Raw genomic sequence first — 13,690 nt, forward strand, 5'->3', positions numbered from 1 at the left:
AAAGCAAAACTCTCATTTTTTCCCCGAAGGATGCAAAGGCTGATGCCCATTTCTTCGACTCTGTTTTGCAAATCACGGCCCATTTCCCATGTTCTTGTTCCCTTGGTCATTTCTCTCATTGGCTCCCTAAATCTCTTCCTGAATGGTCTGAGTGTTAAGGCATCAATAACAGAAATGTGGAGACCGAAGGAACATTGGGATTTTATTTTGTCCATTGTAATTATCCGGGATTGGCCCCATGAAAGCCACCCCGAGTCCTTTCTTCTTCGATGGAGGTGGGGTATAATAATAATAATAATAATAATAATAATAATAATAATAATAATAACCTTTAAATGCCCTTCTTTGCCCTCCACGCATCCAAGAAAATGTCACTCAAGTAAAGATACAAAGCTCATCTGATTCGACAACAATTTGATGAGCTTTGCAAAATGAGTTTCGTATCTTTACCCTTGAGTGACATTTTCCCATCCCTTCCTTGTGGATACACATTGCAAATATCCCAATTTGGTAAGAACGACGCTGATTAATCCTCTGCCGTCCCACTTTCCCAGCTGCTTTTAAAATGTCCCAGCTTCTCTCTCGGCTCCAAACTCCCCCCTCTCGTTCTCAGCTCTCTTCATTACCTGCAAACACAATCCGAAGTCCAAATGTATGTAGCTTCTAACTCCAAGAACTTAGCAAGAAGGAGAGGAACCTTATCCCTAATAATATAATACAATACAATACTAATAATACAATATAATAATAATACAATATAATAATATTAATTATCTATATATATAAAAGGGTAATGAAATTTCAGCCTAGGGCAAAACAACAAAATTACACATCCCAGAAACACTAAACTTGGCAGCACAACCCCTCATCCAGGCCTCTACGTTCATACAACAACAAAAAAGAAAAGAAAAATAAAGTCCTAATTAGAGGGAGAGGAATAATTGTTTTTATCCAATTGCTGCCAGTTAGAAGGCTAAGCTCCGCCAGGGGAAAACCTTTACCCTTTACCTTAACTACCACCAATACCTCAATACATTATTTCCCATACCACCATACTTCACCACAGCAACACGTGGCCGGGCACAGCTAGTATATTATATATTAAATGTAATATAACTAATAATATTACAATATATTGATATAGTAGAATATAGTAATTTATTGCCAGTATTGTGCTATGCTAATAATATAATATTGCATGTAAATTTAATTTGTAAGCCGCTCTGAGTCCCCTTCGGGGTGAGAAGGGCGGGATATAAATGTATTAAATAAATAACAATAAATAATAAATATCCTCACCCGCAGACTACGGTACATTTACACTGTTGAATTAATGCAGTTTGACACCACTTTCTGCCTCATCACACTACAGCATGAATCCACTTGAAATCCAATTTCTGCAGAATCTGGGTTTTGTAGTTTGGTGAGGCCAAAAATCCCCTCCGTAAAGTGGATTTGAAGTTGATTTAAAGTGGATCTAGTGTGATGAGGTCCTTTGACTGCTATGGTTCAATACTATGGAATAATAGGAGTTGTAGTATGGTGAGGAGGAAGGACTCTTGGCTTTGTAAGACTACAACTCCCACAATACTAGAACACCGAGCCCTGGCCCCGGCCTGGATGTAAATGACTTGGAAGGAATGTTTTGGGAGGAGTTGCAATGGAACAACTTCTTCAAGTTGTTGTTGAAGGCTTTCATGGCCGGGATCACAGGGTTGTTGTATGTATTCCGGGCTGTGTGGCCATGTTCCAGAAGTATTTTCTCCTGACGTTTTGCCCACATCTATGGCAGGCATCCTCAGAGGTTGTGAGGTATGGAGAAACCAAGTAAGGAAAGGAAAGAATATATATCTGTGTAGAGTCCAGGGTGTGGCAAGAGTCCTTTGTCACTGGGAAGCCAGCATTAATGTTTCACTTAATCACCCTAATTAGCATTGGAAAGGTTTTGTCTCTTTCCTTTGTTCAGTCATTAGCTGTCCTCTGCCCTCAGAGTGTTGGTTCTCATCTACTGTTTTGATTTTAGAGTTTTTTAATACTGGTAGCCAGATTTTGTTCATTTTCATGGTTTCTTCCTTTCTGTTGACGTTGTCCACATGCTTGTGGATTTCTTCAAGTTCCTCGCAGGCAGGCTGCTTTTCCTGAGCCAATTCCAGATGCTTTGCTATTGCATTTGACGGGAAATGTAGCACATATTTTCTTGAGCTGCCGTTCCTTTCCTTGACCTTATATAGAAGCCCAGAATTCGCCCTGGCCATTGAGATCGTGAAGACTGCCAGCAATGAGGCAGTGATGGATGGGAAGGAGAGCCTGCCTTGTATGGCTCGGGTAGGAGAGAACGGAGAGAGCGAGATCTATCACATACACCAGTCTATTGTCGGCGGAGGGTCACAGTGTCTCCAGATGTAGGTGAACTACAACTCCCAAGTGTTAAAGTCAATTCCCCCCAAAACCCTCCAGTATTTGGGCGTATCAGACATGTGTGCCAAGTTTTGTCCAGATCCATCAGTGTTTGGGTTCACACTGCGCTCTGGATGTAGGTGAACTACAACTCCTATAAATCAAGGTCAGTTCCCCCCAAACCTATTCATGGGGGTTTCGTATGCCAAATGCGGCCCAGGTCCGTTGTCAGTAAGGGTCACAGTGTTGTGTCTTGATGCAGGGTGGACTACAACTTCCATCATGTTGAGTCAGTCCCCAAACCCTTTCCAGTATGTCCAGTTGTTGATCAGTTTCTCAGTTTGTTGTGTGCCATAGAAAAGCAGGTTTAAGTATGGATTTACGAAGTCACGACCTGCGTCCCGATTTTTGCACAACCCTAATGATAAATGTGTTCTTCAATGTTTCAGAGCTCGAGTATCTGCAAGACGGCTGTGCACGCGGGGGTCCTGAAGGAGAACGAAGGGGGTTACGTGGATGTCATGCCCGTGGACAAGAAGAAGTCCTACAGCGGTTCTTTGAAGAACGGGATTCGGTCTGAAAGGTAATAATTGCCATGGCATTGAGCCACTGCAGTCCACGTGGTGTCCAACTGCCTTCATTCCACAGTGTAGACACACACCCTGAGTCCTCCTAACCTTGGGGTCCGTTCTCATCCTTCGGCTGAGCAGAGTGCAGAACCTTGGCCCAAAAACCCTCTCGTCCCATGGGACCTTCTGGGAAAACGACTACTTGCGTAATATTGCCTCTCTCTCGAAGTACCACGATGCCCCGTCCTCCTCTGTTCTGTGTGAACCTTCCTCGTGTCCTTTCTCAGGAGGGAAAGAGAGCTAACTTTGGAGGAACAGAAAGTCTCAGGATTGAGGAGCTCATGCAAAAATGTAGTTTTATATATTTTGCCCTTGCCTTTGCTGCAAAACAGAGACAAGGGATGGAGAGAGAACTTTGCAAGAGAGAAAAATCTCATATGTTGACACGTAGGATAGGACCCCAGGGTGCATTAAATGCATTTCCTTTCAGTTACGTGGTGAATTGCTCATGGCTTTAAGTTACCACTCTTCCCCTTGGCTACTCCTCCTCCTCCACGTCCTCTTGCCATTTCTACTCCTTCTCCTCTTTGATCTCCATTTCCATCTCCACCTCCTCCTCTTCTTCTTCCTCTTCCTATTTTCCTCTTCCTTCTCCTCTTCCATCTCCATCTCCTCCTCCTCCTCTTCTTCTTCTTCTTCTTCTTTCTCTTTTCCTCCTCTTCAATCTCCATCCCCTTCTCCTCTTCTTCCTTTTCTTCCTCTTCCTTCTCCTCATCTTCAATCTCAATCTCCTTCTCCACCTCTTCTTCATTTTCCTAGTTTCCTCTTCCTCTTCTTTCTCCTCTTCCATCTCCATCTCCTTCTCCTCCTCTTTTCCCTCTTCTTCCTCTTCCTTCTCCTCCTCTTCTTCCTCTTCCTATTTTCCTCTTCCTTCTCCTCTTCTGTATCCATCGCCTCCTCCTTCTCTTCCTCTTCCTTCTCCTCTTCAACCTCCATCTCTATCTCCTCCTCCTCCTCTTCTTCCTCTTCCTCTTTTCCTCTTCTTCAATCTCCATTTCCTCCTCCTCTTGTTCTTCTTTTCCTCTTCCTTCTCCTCCTCTGCTTCTATCTCCCATCTCCCATCTCCTTCTCTTTCTCTTCACCTTCTCCTTCTTACTTTCTCCTTCTTCCTTTCCAGCTTAAAGACTCCGAGGGAAGGGAAGGCCTTCCGGATCTTCGCCGTGAAGCAATAAACCTCCGAGAGGACCAGCCCTTCAATCCAAGGAGGAGCACGTTGCGCTGTACTTAAGCGACGGGACCAGGCCCATTCATCCCGACATGTAGTACGACAAAGCCCTATTAGTTAAAACTCTTGAAAGCGAGCGGGAGAGAAATAACAAGATGGCTGCAGGAATCGCCTTTGGACTATCCGTGTGTCATTGGCGTCACGTCTTATTAGGTTATATTTTTGCTATCAAATGCTTAGGGTCATTCCATGGAGGTTGTAGGTCCACATTATAAGAAGAAGAGGAAGAAGAGGAAGAAGAAGAAGAAGAAGAAGAAGAAGAAGAAGAAGAAAGGCATTCGACACTATAGAGTTGTCCCATTCCTGGCTACAATTTCCCAAAGACAGGTCCTTCAAACTTGCCCAAAGATAGCATGTTGTTGTTTCTGAAGTTGGGTGTGTGGATGGTTGAAAAATCAAATAGGTATGGAATCAGCCAAGAGACAACCAGTTGGCCAAAGTCAACCATCTCAGTGTTTCAGAAACGTCTTTTTGGGAAGTCTTAGCTGGGTCAATGGTTGGATGAGATAGGAACATGAAGTTGAAGCAACGTGGGCAGATATTTAGTGGACTTTGGAAAGGGAAACAACTTGGTCAACGAGTGCCATCTCTGAAAACGAAACAGAAGATGTGGCCTAGTTTGTGTTTGCTGGTCAAACAACCACAGAAGGTCTTGCGGTGATGTCAACACAACGACTAACCTTTTGCTCAGTGGCACACTAGACAGCCTTATATTAATTACTTAGAGTTTAATACAAGTTATTTTATTCAGCAGAGCTGATCGTAACCTCGCTACGCAGTGGTCTCTCAATGTGGATCTTTATTTTATTGTCGCCTTTTTGGTTTGTACAGAATTGGAGCTTGTCTCTCTCAACCGTTGTCTATGTCTGTTGGAATCAACCGTATTATCTTGCAGGGAGAGTTGTCCATGCTGCTCGGTTTTCTTGAATTCTATATATCTGAAATGTTTCCGTAAACTCCCACAATTTTTATTTTTACCATTTTTATCATTCCACTGTTTCTTTTGAAACCTCAAACCTTTCTGTGAATGAGATCCCAAGAGCCTGTTTGTTCCTTTTGTCCATGAAAATCTGGGTCCCTCTTTCTCGTTGGTCCACGAAACTCTGATTTCAAGCCATATCACAACATGACCAATGCTACGATTTGAACATGGGATAGCTATTTATTGAGAGAGGTGGGTGTTTATTTTGCAGTGCTCAATGGTTTTTCATTGGTTTGTCTTTTCAAAATTAGCAAGTCTCCGATTAACTTTGTGAGCACACGGGACTCTGCCCGTAAAGGACACGCTTCCATCCGTGTTGCTCCAATGGTGCTAGTTAGAGATCGGACATCTTCTTCCCACCTCTTTTGTTCAAGTAATAACCCCAAAATAATGGATTCATTTTCTGGGTAACTTTTGAATTTCTACTATACTCGAGTATAAGCCGAGTTTTCAGCCCTTTTCATGGCTGAAAAACCTCATTCGCCTAAAACTCGAGTGAAGATCCTGGCTGGCTTATATTCGGGTCGAGTATATAGATAATCAGAGTTGGACAGTCTTATCTTAAATTTTATGTAAATATTCAAAAACACAACCTACGGATGCCTCAATTAATTTAATTGTATTTGTATCTATTTTTATTTTTGAGATTTATCACCCTCGTCTTATACTCAATAAGTTTTCCAAGTTTGTTTTGGGTAAAATTAGGTGTCTCGGCTTATATAATCAGGTTGGCTTATACTCGAGTATATACGGATTTAGTAGAAGGCAGTGAGTAAATGCTGACTATGATTGAAATCCCAGGACAACATGACCCCAAATAATAATAATAATAATAATAATAATAATAATAATAATAATAATACTTTATTTTTCTATCCCGCTACCATCTCGGGGTGGTTAACATGAGGCTGAACCCAACACAGAAACAGAGTATAACAATTTAAAACACATATCAATGACTAAAAACAATAGTACAAATAGGTTCAGAGCTGTTCGGAAACTGATTCAATTAGAAACAAGTTGCTGCCTTACACTGCATCACACTCTGATTCCTTTAGCTTCTTAGTGTCAGATCTAGTTGTCAAACTCTCCAACATTTCACAGATGAAAGGGTGTGATATAGGCAACATCAGAGCCTTGTCAAGAAGGCAAAAGGTATTAATGAAGAACAGACAAGTTTGGATTTCGCTGTTGCAGGATTTCTCCTCTCCTTTCCTATCCCCCCGGCTTTGACTTCTGCACTTTGAACTCAGTTTGCAGCCAATGAAATAAGCTGAGGACAAAGGGGGAAAATGGGAGGAGAAGGTGAAAAAAAGGAAGAAAATGGGACATTCTGAAAGCAGCTGGAAAAGGGAATTAGGAGGGAATGAATTGGAACTCTCCACGCCAAACCAGGTGTAGCACAGTTCTTCTAATGCTGTGGTTCCCAACCTTTGGACCTCCAGATGTTTTGGACTTCAGCTCCCACAGTTCCTAACAGCCTGGATTTCTGGGAGTTGAAGTCCAAAACACCTGGAGGACCAAAGGTTGGGAACCTCTAGTCTAGTCCTACCTACAGATCACGGTAAGACTTCTCTGCTGGTTTCTTGTCCAAATACGAACCAGGACAGACAATACTTAGCTTGCATTGGATATGAGGTTGGAGGTGAGCAACAGTCACCACGCTTTGTCTAAAGCATTCCTTTCTGGTTGAGTCCTTCACCGCAATTCACCCCACAGTTGAACTTCCAATGAATATGGAGGTCCATTTGTAGGTCCACCTTGTGTGGATTTGATTATTCATGGAATCATGGAATCCTAGAGTTGGAAGAGACCTCACGGGCCATCCAGTCCAACCCCATTCTGCCAAGAAGCAGGAAATCACATCCAAAGCTCCTTCGACAGATGTCCATCCAGCTTAAAAGCCTCCAAAAAAGGAGCTTCCACCACAGAGAGTTCCTCTGTTGAACAGCTCTCACAGTTAGGAAGTTCTTCCTAATGTTTAGGTGGAATTCATAGCATTTCAATGTTCTCCATGGACTTTTATGGTCAGTTGGACTATAAGGTTGACCTGGAGGATCTAGAGCAGTAGTTCTCAAACTGTGGGTCCTCAGGTGTTTTGGTCTACAACTCCCAGAAAACCCATCCAGTTTACCAACTGTTAGGATTTCTGGAAGTTGAAGGCCAAAACATCTGGAGAACCATTGACCTAGAGATTCCTTGAGATAACCCCTTGGTCTTCCAAGACAATTCTGTGGCCAACTTCTAATGGGGGTTGACCTTCGATTCATACTGGAGGACACAAGAAAGTCCAAACTTAGCAAAGACTTAAAACCAGAAGGCTCGGCATGGCATTGATTTAGTTGTGGTATGCAATGAAGCCTGTAAGAGAATAATTTAAGATATTTCTGGTTCTTTTCAAAACAACTGGACCGCAACTTATTTGGGATACAAATAGGATGTGGATTCTTCAGTGTCGTCAGCAATGCATCCAGGCTTAGCAGAAGTCAGCAGCTTCCCCAAATACTAATTCATCCAAATCACAACTTATCCCTTTTGATTCATTTCTGTATGGCCTATAGGAAAAGTATCTTTGGAAAGATATAATCCATAGTCACCCTTTGATCAACAATATCCTGATAGCAGGTACATTCCAATGTGAAACCATTAGAGCCCAAAACACCATTCCTCCCTCTGCACAACTTTATAAAATCTCTCTCTGAAACATCAACAGCATAAACCTTACATGTGGGCCACAACAGCCTGCAATTTTTGTATATTTGCTTTGGTTTTTTTCTATGAAAAATGATGTATTTTTTACTACTTGCTCTGTAAAAAAAAAAGGAAGTTGACTGTAAATGGCTTTGTTTTAGCTTTGCATGATCTTTAAAAATATGTCTTTATTGTCTGGGTTTCCCTTTTTTACTTTTCAGCGAAAGAGCGATACCAAAAAAATTAAAATTAAATACCTATCGGCCAGCTTCTTGTTATTTTGATCTATGATATTTGTGGAAATAAAACCTTTTGAGAACTAAAACAGACTTTGAGCTTGAAATATCTTGGTTTGTTTGTTTGATGTTTTTGTTTCACTCTAGTTCTGAAACAACTTTTCACCCAGCATCACAACAGAGTCCAGTAGTACCATTTATAAAGGTTTATTAAAACATATGTAAAGGGGAAAAAAGGCATTTTCCAAAAGGGCAGAAGAGTAGAAAATATAAAATCAAGAAATGTCCAGGTATATAAAGAGAGCCAAAATCCACAGAAGTCATTCAAACATAAATCCATAAGAATGAAAACAGGAACTTTTCCCAAAGAACAAAGACAAAAACAGGAAACTGGAATCATGAACTTGAGAGCCGAGACAGGAAAGCCATCCTTATGTCAACGTCTCCTCTGAGAGGTGTAAAGCCAACACCACTTAATCTAAGCCCGACCAAATAGCCATGAGATCATGCCAAAGGCACCTGGGTTTCAAGATCATTTCACGGATTCTCTCAGAATGTCTAATCAGTCTATTTTTCACTCCCTCCATTCTCAAACCTAATCTGGCTTCTCAGGAAAATCCTCATCGGCCAAAGGCCGTTTCCCAAGAGAACTGGTTTCACTTTTTCTAATTGTCTGTGAATGATCACAGAAATACAAAAACCTCCCTCAACTGTCTGCAATTCTCTCCTAGCACTGGCAGACTCATCACTCGAAAACCCATCAAACCCCTTGTCCTCCGACATGTCAGAAAAATCCCCTGCTACAACAGTTTTTTCTAGAAGAGTTGGAGCATTGGAAGACTTAAAGAGTCTACTGGATTCACTTCAAAGATCTGTAAATCCTTCCAAACAACACCAAAACATAACATTCCATAGATATCGAAATCCATGGATGCTCAATGTCCCATTATATTATTGTAACATGACATCCCTTATATCAAATGGCAAAATACTGTAAATAAATAAATAAATAAATAAAATAATAAACCAAGGCTTGCTTTGGGGGATTTTTCTTTATTTTGGAGGAATATTTCAAGCCATGGATGTACATTTATCTATGGATAAGGAGGTTTCGGTCAAAGGAAAAGAAATGGAATCTGTGCCAAATTCCTTTAAAAATGGGTAACAGTAGGAGTTTTCCATGTTGTCCATCTTGAAACATCCCAATAAAATTGTGTCCCCTTATAATATTAGCCCTGTATCATAATATTTAATTCATCTAAAAATATATAAATCTTACAGTTTTATAGTTCACCTTATTCATTGAATTGCAAATTTGCTAAAATGTTAATATAACGCATGATCTCACTAAATAAAGGAAGGATTTTTGTGTGGTCAATGTTCTCGGAACGAGACCTTCAACGATGGCAAACATGCCTTCTCTTTTCGAGCCGCCTTTTAGAACCAGGACTAGTACAAACTTACATTGAGTGCAGATGCCATTTTATTTGAGGGCCACGACTCTGCAAATCTTGGCTTCAATAAAGTCCCCAAAAGTTGAAGCTTAAACTAAGGGATATTGTTCAGGCAGATCTTCCATGACTCTGGTAGAAAAGAGCTGCTGTCCGTACGTACTCTTTGTGGGGAGACAAGTCTAGGTTTATAAAGTGATCGCCCCCAAATAAACATATGGTTCCCTCAAGCTAAATATTAGCAAATCATAAATGGGGGAGTCTAAATATGACTTTCCAAATACTGGACATAAAATGAAATGAGTGTACATTCTCCGTGACATTGTGTCACTAAAAGCAAGTTGGATCCAATGGCAGGAGTTCCATCCAATGGCAAGAGGTTCCACTTACAATTGGGAAGAACCTATTGACCGTAAGAGTCCACGTCACCTTCATATCACCACCAATTACCAGAGATGATGGCATTGATGGTGTTGATAGTACGACATCAACTCCGCAGGACTGGCCACGTTGTCCAAATGCCTGATCACCGTTGTCTCCCAAAGCAGTTGTTCTACTCCCAACTCAAGAACGGGAAACGTAATGTTGGTGGACAGGAAAAGAGATTGAATAATGGGCTTAAAGCCAACCTTAACAACTGTGGCATCGACACTGAGAACTGGGAAGCCCTGGCCCTTGAGCGCTGTAACTGGAGGTCAGCTGTGACCAGCAGTGCTGCGGAGTTCGAAGAGGCACAAATGGAGGGAGAAACGTGCCAAGAGGAAGGCATGGAAAGATGAGTGAAGAAGCTCAAGGAGAAGAGTGCAAAGGCACGTTTATAGTGGACACAAAGCAAGGTCTAAAGATGAAGAGATGGATGATGTGGTCCTCATTGTACTCGAACCACTACACCACACTGCTCCTCACCCTCAAAGAACCAAATAACTACAACTACGAAGGATGTCATGCCCATTGTCCTTCACACACATCCCAAGAGGAGGAAGGTGCATCAAGCCAACCCTGACCAGGACTGCCTTCTGTCTGGAAACTGATGTCCTCACTGTGGAAGAACATACGGGTCAAGAATAGGTCTCCACAGCCACCTACGCATCCACCACCAAGACACTTGGAGGGCCATCATCCTCGAGCTACGAGGGATCACCTAAGTATGTAAAAGTAAGTACCAGAGATGGTATATGTCATTGGATCATTTGATATGGAGCATGAGATGGAGCATGAAGTTGCATTGATGGCTTGAGGGTAGGCTTCCTAGAAGCATCTTATGCCCATCTGTGGACAAATAGAGTCCAGACAACCCCTTGGTCCGACCCAATACAATTCTTCTGATGGTATCTTTAAGTTTAATGGGAATTCCAAACTTCAGTATTCACAACAGGAGGTGTCCATTGACCATTGCAACCAAAGAATCAAGGAGATAAAGAAGGAGAAGCTTTGCCTGTCCCATGTGCCAATAAATCGGTTATTATTTATTAGGTATGTCCAAAAAATCATTTTGAATCTTATATCGGATTGTTCTCGCTTTTTGAGACACATTCCGATATGTTGTCTCACTGTGCAACCGGCAATGTATTTTGAACCATCAATGGCCCATTTTCTAATTGTCTCTTAATGTTTCGTTAATTCCCCCCCCCCCCAATTTTTTTAAAATATATATTTTTAAATATTAAAAAAATTGTTTCTGCAACCTACCTTGAATGGGAGCTTAGCGCAGCCTAACCTGGTTGCCGCTCCCTGGCCAATCAGAAGCTTCCACGATGGACGCAAAGGTGGGGGCTAGTGTCCTTCTTGCTTACAAATACAGCAAGGGAATTTCTAGTTTTTAAAGCATCTTTGCACAACTTGCAAGTGCATTGCAAATTTGATCAGGATTGCTCAAGAAATGAGGGCTGGAGAGCCCTGTAAAAGTCCCCCCCTCCCCGCCTTTTTTTTTTTTGGGCAATTGTGCATGTGCGTCCGCCATTGTAGAAACATTTAGAATCATTACGAATTTTCGGAAATATCCAAAATTTTTGGGTGAAAAATTCGGAAATACTTTCTATATTGAAGCGCCAGAGCCCCCTACTTTAGAAACGAGAATTGAAACATTTTTTTCAGCGATCGGACATGCCTATTATTTATGCTATCCATTGAGGCATCACTCTGGAACCACACCAATATTTCTTATCCAAACATGGAAGCCTCAGTTTTGAAATCTGTTATCATGATGTCTCATGTTGGCTCTTTCCAAACCCCTTGCAACCCAATGTGACTTGACCTCCTTCTGCCCGAAGATGAAGCTCTCGTTTCTTCAGGAAATGGATCCGGATGGTCTTCCTTCTCTTCCCTTTTAGCCGAAAGCATTTCATGTTTGGCAGCTTTTACCCCAGATCCTGAGGAGCAAGCAAGCTTGGCAGACAGACAAAGAGAATGGCAGATCCTGGATGGGCGTTGACGTCAATGGCCATCAGAATGAGAAAAAGGCCCAGAGTGAACCAAGGACAGGAACTGCTAGAGCCTCTGGCAAACGCACCGAGCCGTGTCGTTCTCCATCCAGACTTCTAGGACAGGCAACGTGGGAGTCGAGGAGGACAATATGGAGAACATCTGGAGATGGTGCCTTGCCAGCTTGCCATCCCTGCTTTGATTAGGGAGATGGGTGGCCCCATCCAGATCTCAGTGCTGGGTTTGAGAAGGAGAACTTTGGAAGAGGTTGGGAAGAAGGAACACGATGTCTCAGGCCTAGATCCAGATCCTGGTCCCAACCCGTGTAGGCTTATTGAATCACTCGCAAACCAAGGCAACGGAAAGCCTTCTTGTTCAACGTGCCTACTAGTTGGGTTTCTGATGTTGGTGGACTCTGGATGTCATCAGTCCTAGACTATTTATTTATTTACAGCATTTTTACCCTGCCTTCTCACCTGAGAGGACTCAAGGCGACTTACATAAATTGGTAAAATTCAATGCCTAAAACAGTGCACTAAAAACAAACAGCTTATACAGATCAAAATAACAATATAGAATAAAAACATATAATACAACATTTTAAAAACATGTATATATTTGAGTCCATTAAATTACACATAGTCGAACAAAATTATTTAATAACATAAAATCTAAACAAACATCCACATTAATTTACAACAGCCAACTAGAGTTCATCAATCGCAATACCCCAGATTATGGATTTCCATGTGATGAGGCCGAAGGCAGGGCAGATCCATGCATCTGATGAAAGAAAGGGGCTCTACTCTTGGCCCTGAAGGTTGCTGGTTCAAATCCGTGAGATGGGGTGAGCTCCCGTCTGCCAGCTCTAGCTTGCAGGGACGTGAGAGAAGCCTCCCTTGGACAACATCTTTGTAGACGGTCAATTCTCTCACAACAGAAGCAACTTGCAGGATGTTCTTAAGTCGCTTCTTGCTTTATCACACCCTTCTTTTCCTGAAACAGGCTCATTTTTCTCCACCTCACATTTCTCTTCCATCCATTGGTTGTTACAAAAGTCCTAATTTTGGCCCCAAACTGGATCTCGACTTCACAGTGCTCTCTGGAGTTATGGGAACCACAACTCCCCTCAGTCAAGGGCAGTTCCCAAAACCCTTCCATGATATTCTGTTAGTCATGGGAGTTCTCCTTTCCCTTTCTTTTCCTGCATTATGCCTCAAATACCCATCCACCACCCCGCCTTGATCCTTATCTTTCCTCGAAGCAACTTGTAGGCCAGAAGCGATGCTGTGGATCATCTCAAGATGTGGACGCTTGGAGCATGGTTTGCATTACCGCTTTGCTCATAACGAGCTCTCCAAACTGGCTTCCCTCCTTCCAGATGTGTTTCCAATTTTCTCCTGGAAATGTGAGTCAGGTAATCCTGCCAACAGCATCGGTTCCTTGGTCCCAACAACTCAAAATAGCTTCAAAAGAACACGATTCTGAGCAAGCACCGGCCATGGCAAGCATTTCCTTACCATTTCTTTGCCTGATTCAGCAAACACCTCTCTCCAAACCCTTTCTGTGACTCAGCAACATGTACTTTTGTGGCCACTCTCTCTACATCTGGTACATCATTGCATGTTGGACAGATTGATGGACAGATGAACTACATA

At 42.2% G+C, this 13,690-nt stretch overlaps 2 protein-coding genes across 4 annotated transcripts in view; one reads left to right on the forward strand and one right to left on the reverse strand.

Annotated features, from left to right (window-relative positions):
- The window catches only part of crispld2 (cysteine rich secretory protein LCCL domain containing 2), a 39,431-nt gene extending 31,182 nt beyond the window's left edge, over positions 1–8,249 (forward strand). For all 3 annotated transcript variants that reach the window (XM_003228296.4, XM_008121900.3, XM_016997881.2), the window contains exons 14-15: positions 2,847–2,980; positions 4,144–8,249. In XM_003228296.4, the coding sequence (XP_003228344.2) occupies positions 2,847–2,980; positions 4,144–4,198 (189 nt within the window). In that variant the 3' untranslated portion in view covers positions 4,199–8,249. The remainder of the gene's footprint in view (positions 1–2,846; positions 2,981–4,143) is intronic.
- kcng4 (potassium voltage-gated channel modifier subfamily G member 4) overlaps positions 1–13,690 on the reverse strand; it is a 383,395-nt gene that overhangs the window by 213,002 nt on the left and 156,703 nt on the right. The window lies entirely within an intron of this gene.

The sequence above is a fragment of the Anolis carolinensis genome, unplaced genomic scaffold, assembly GCF_035594765.1.
Source record: "Anolis carolinensis isolate JA03-04 unplaced genomic scaffold, rAnoCar3.1.pri scaffold_9, whole genome shotgun sequence".
In the NCBI taxonomy this organism is placed as follows: domain Eukaryota; kingdom Metazoa; phylum Chordata; class Lepidosauria; order Squamata; family Dactyloidae; genus Anolis; species Anolis carolinensis.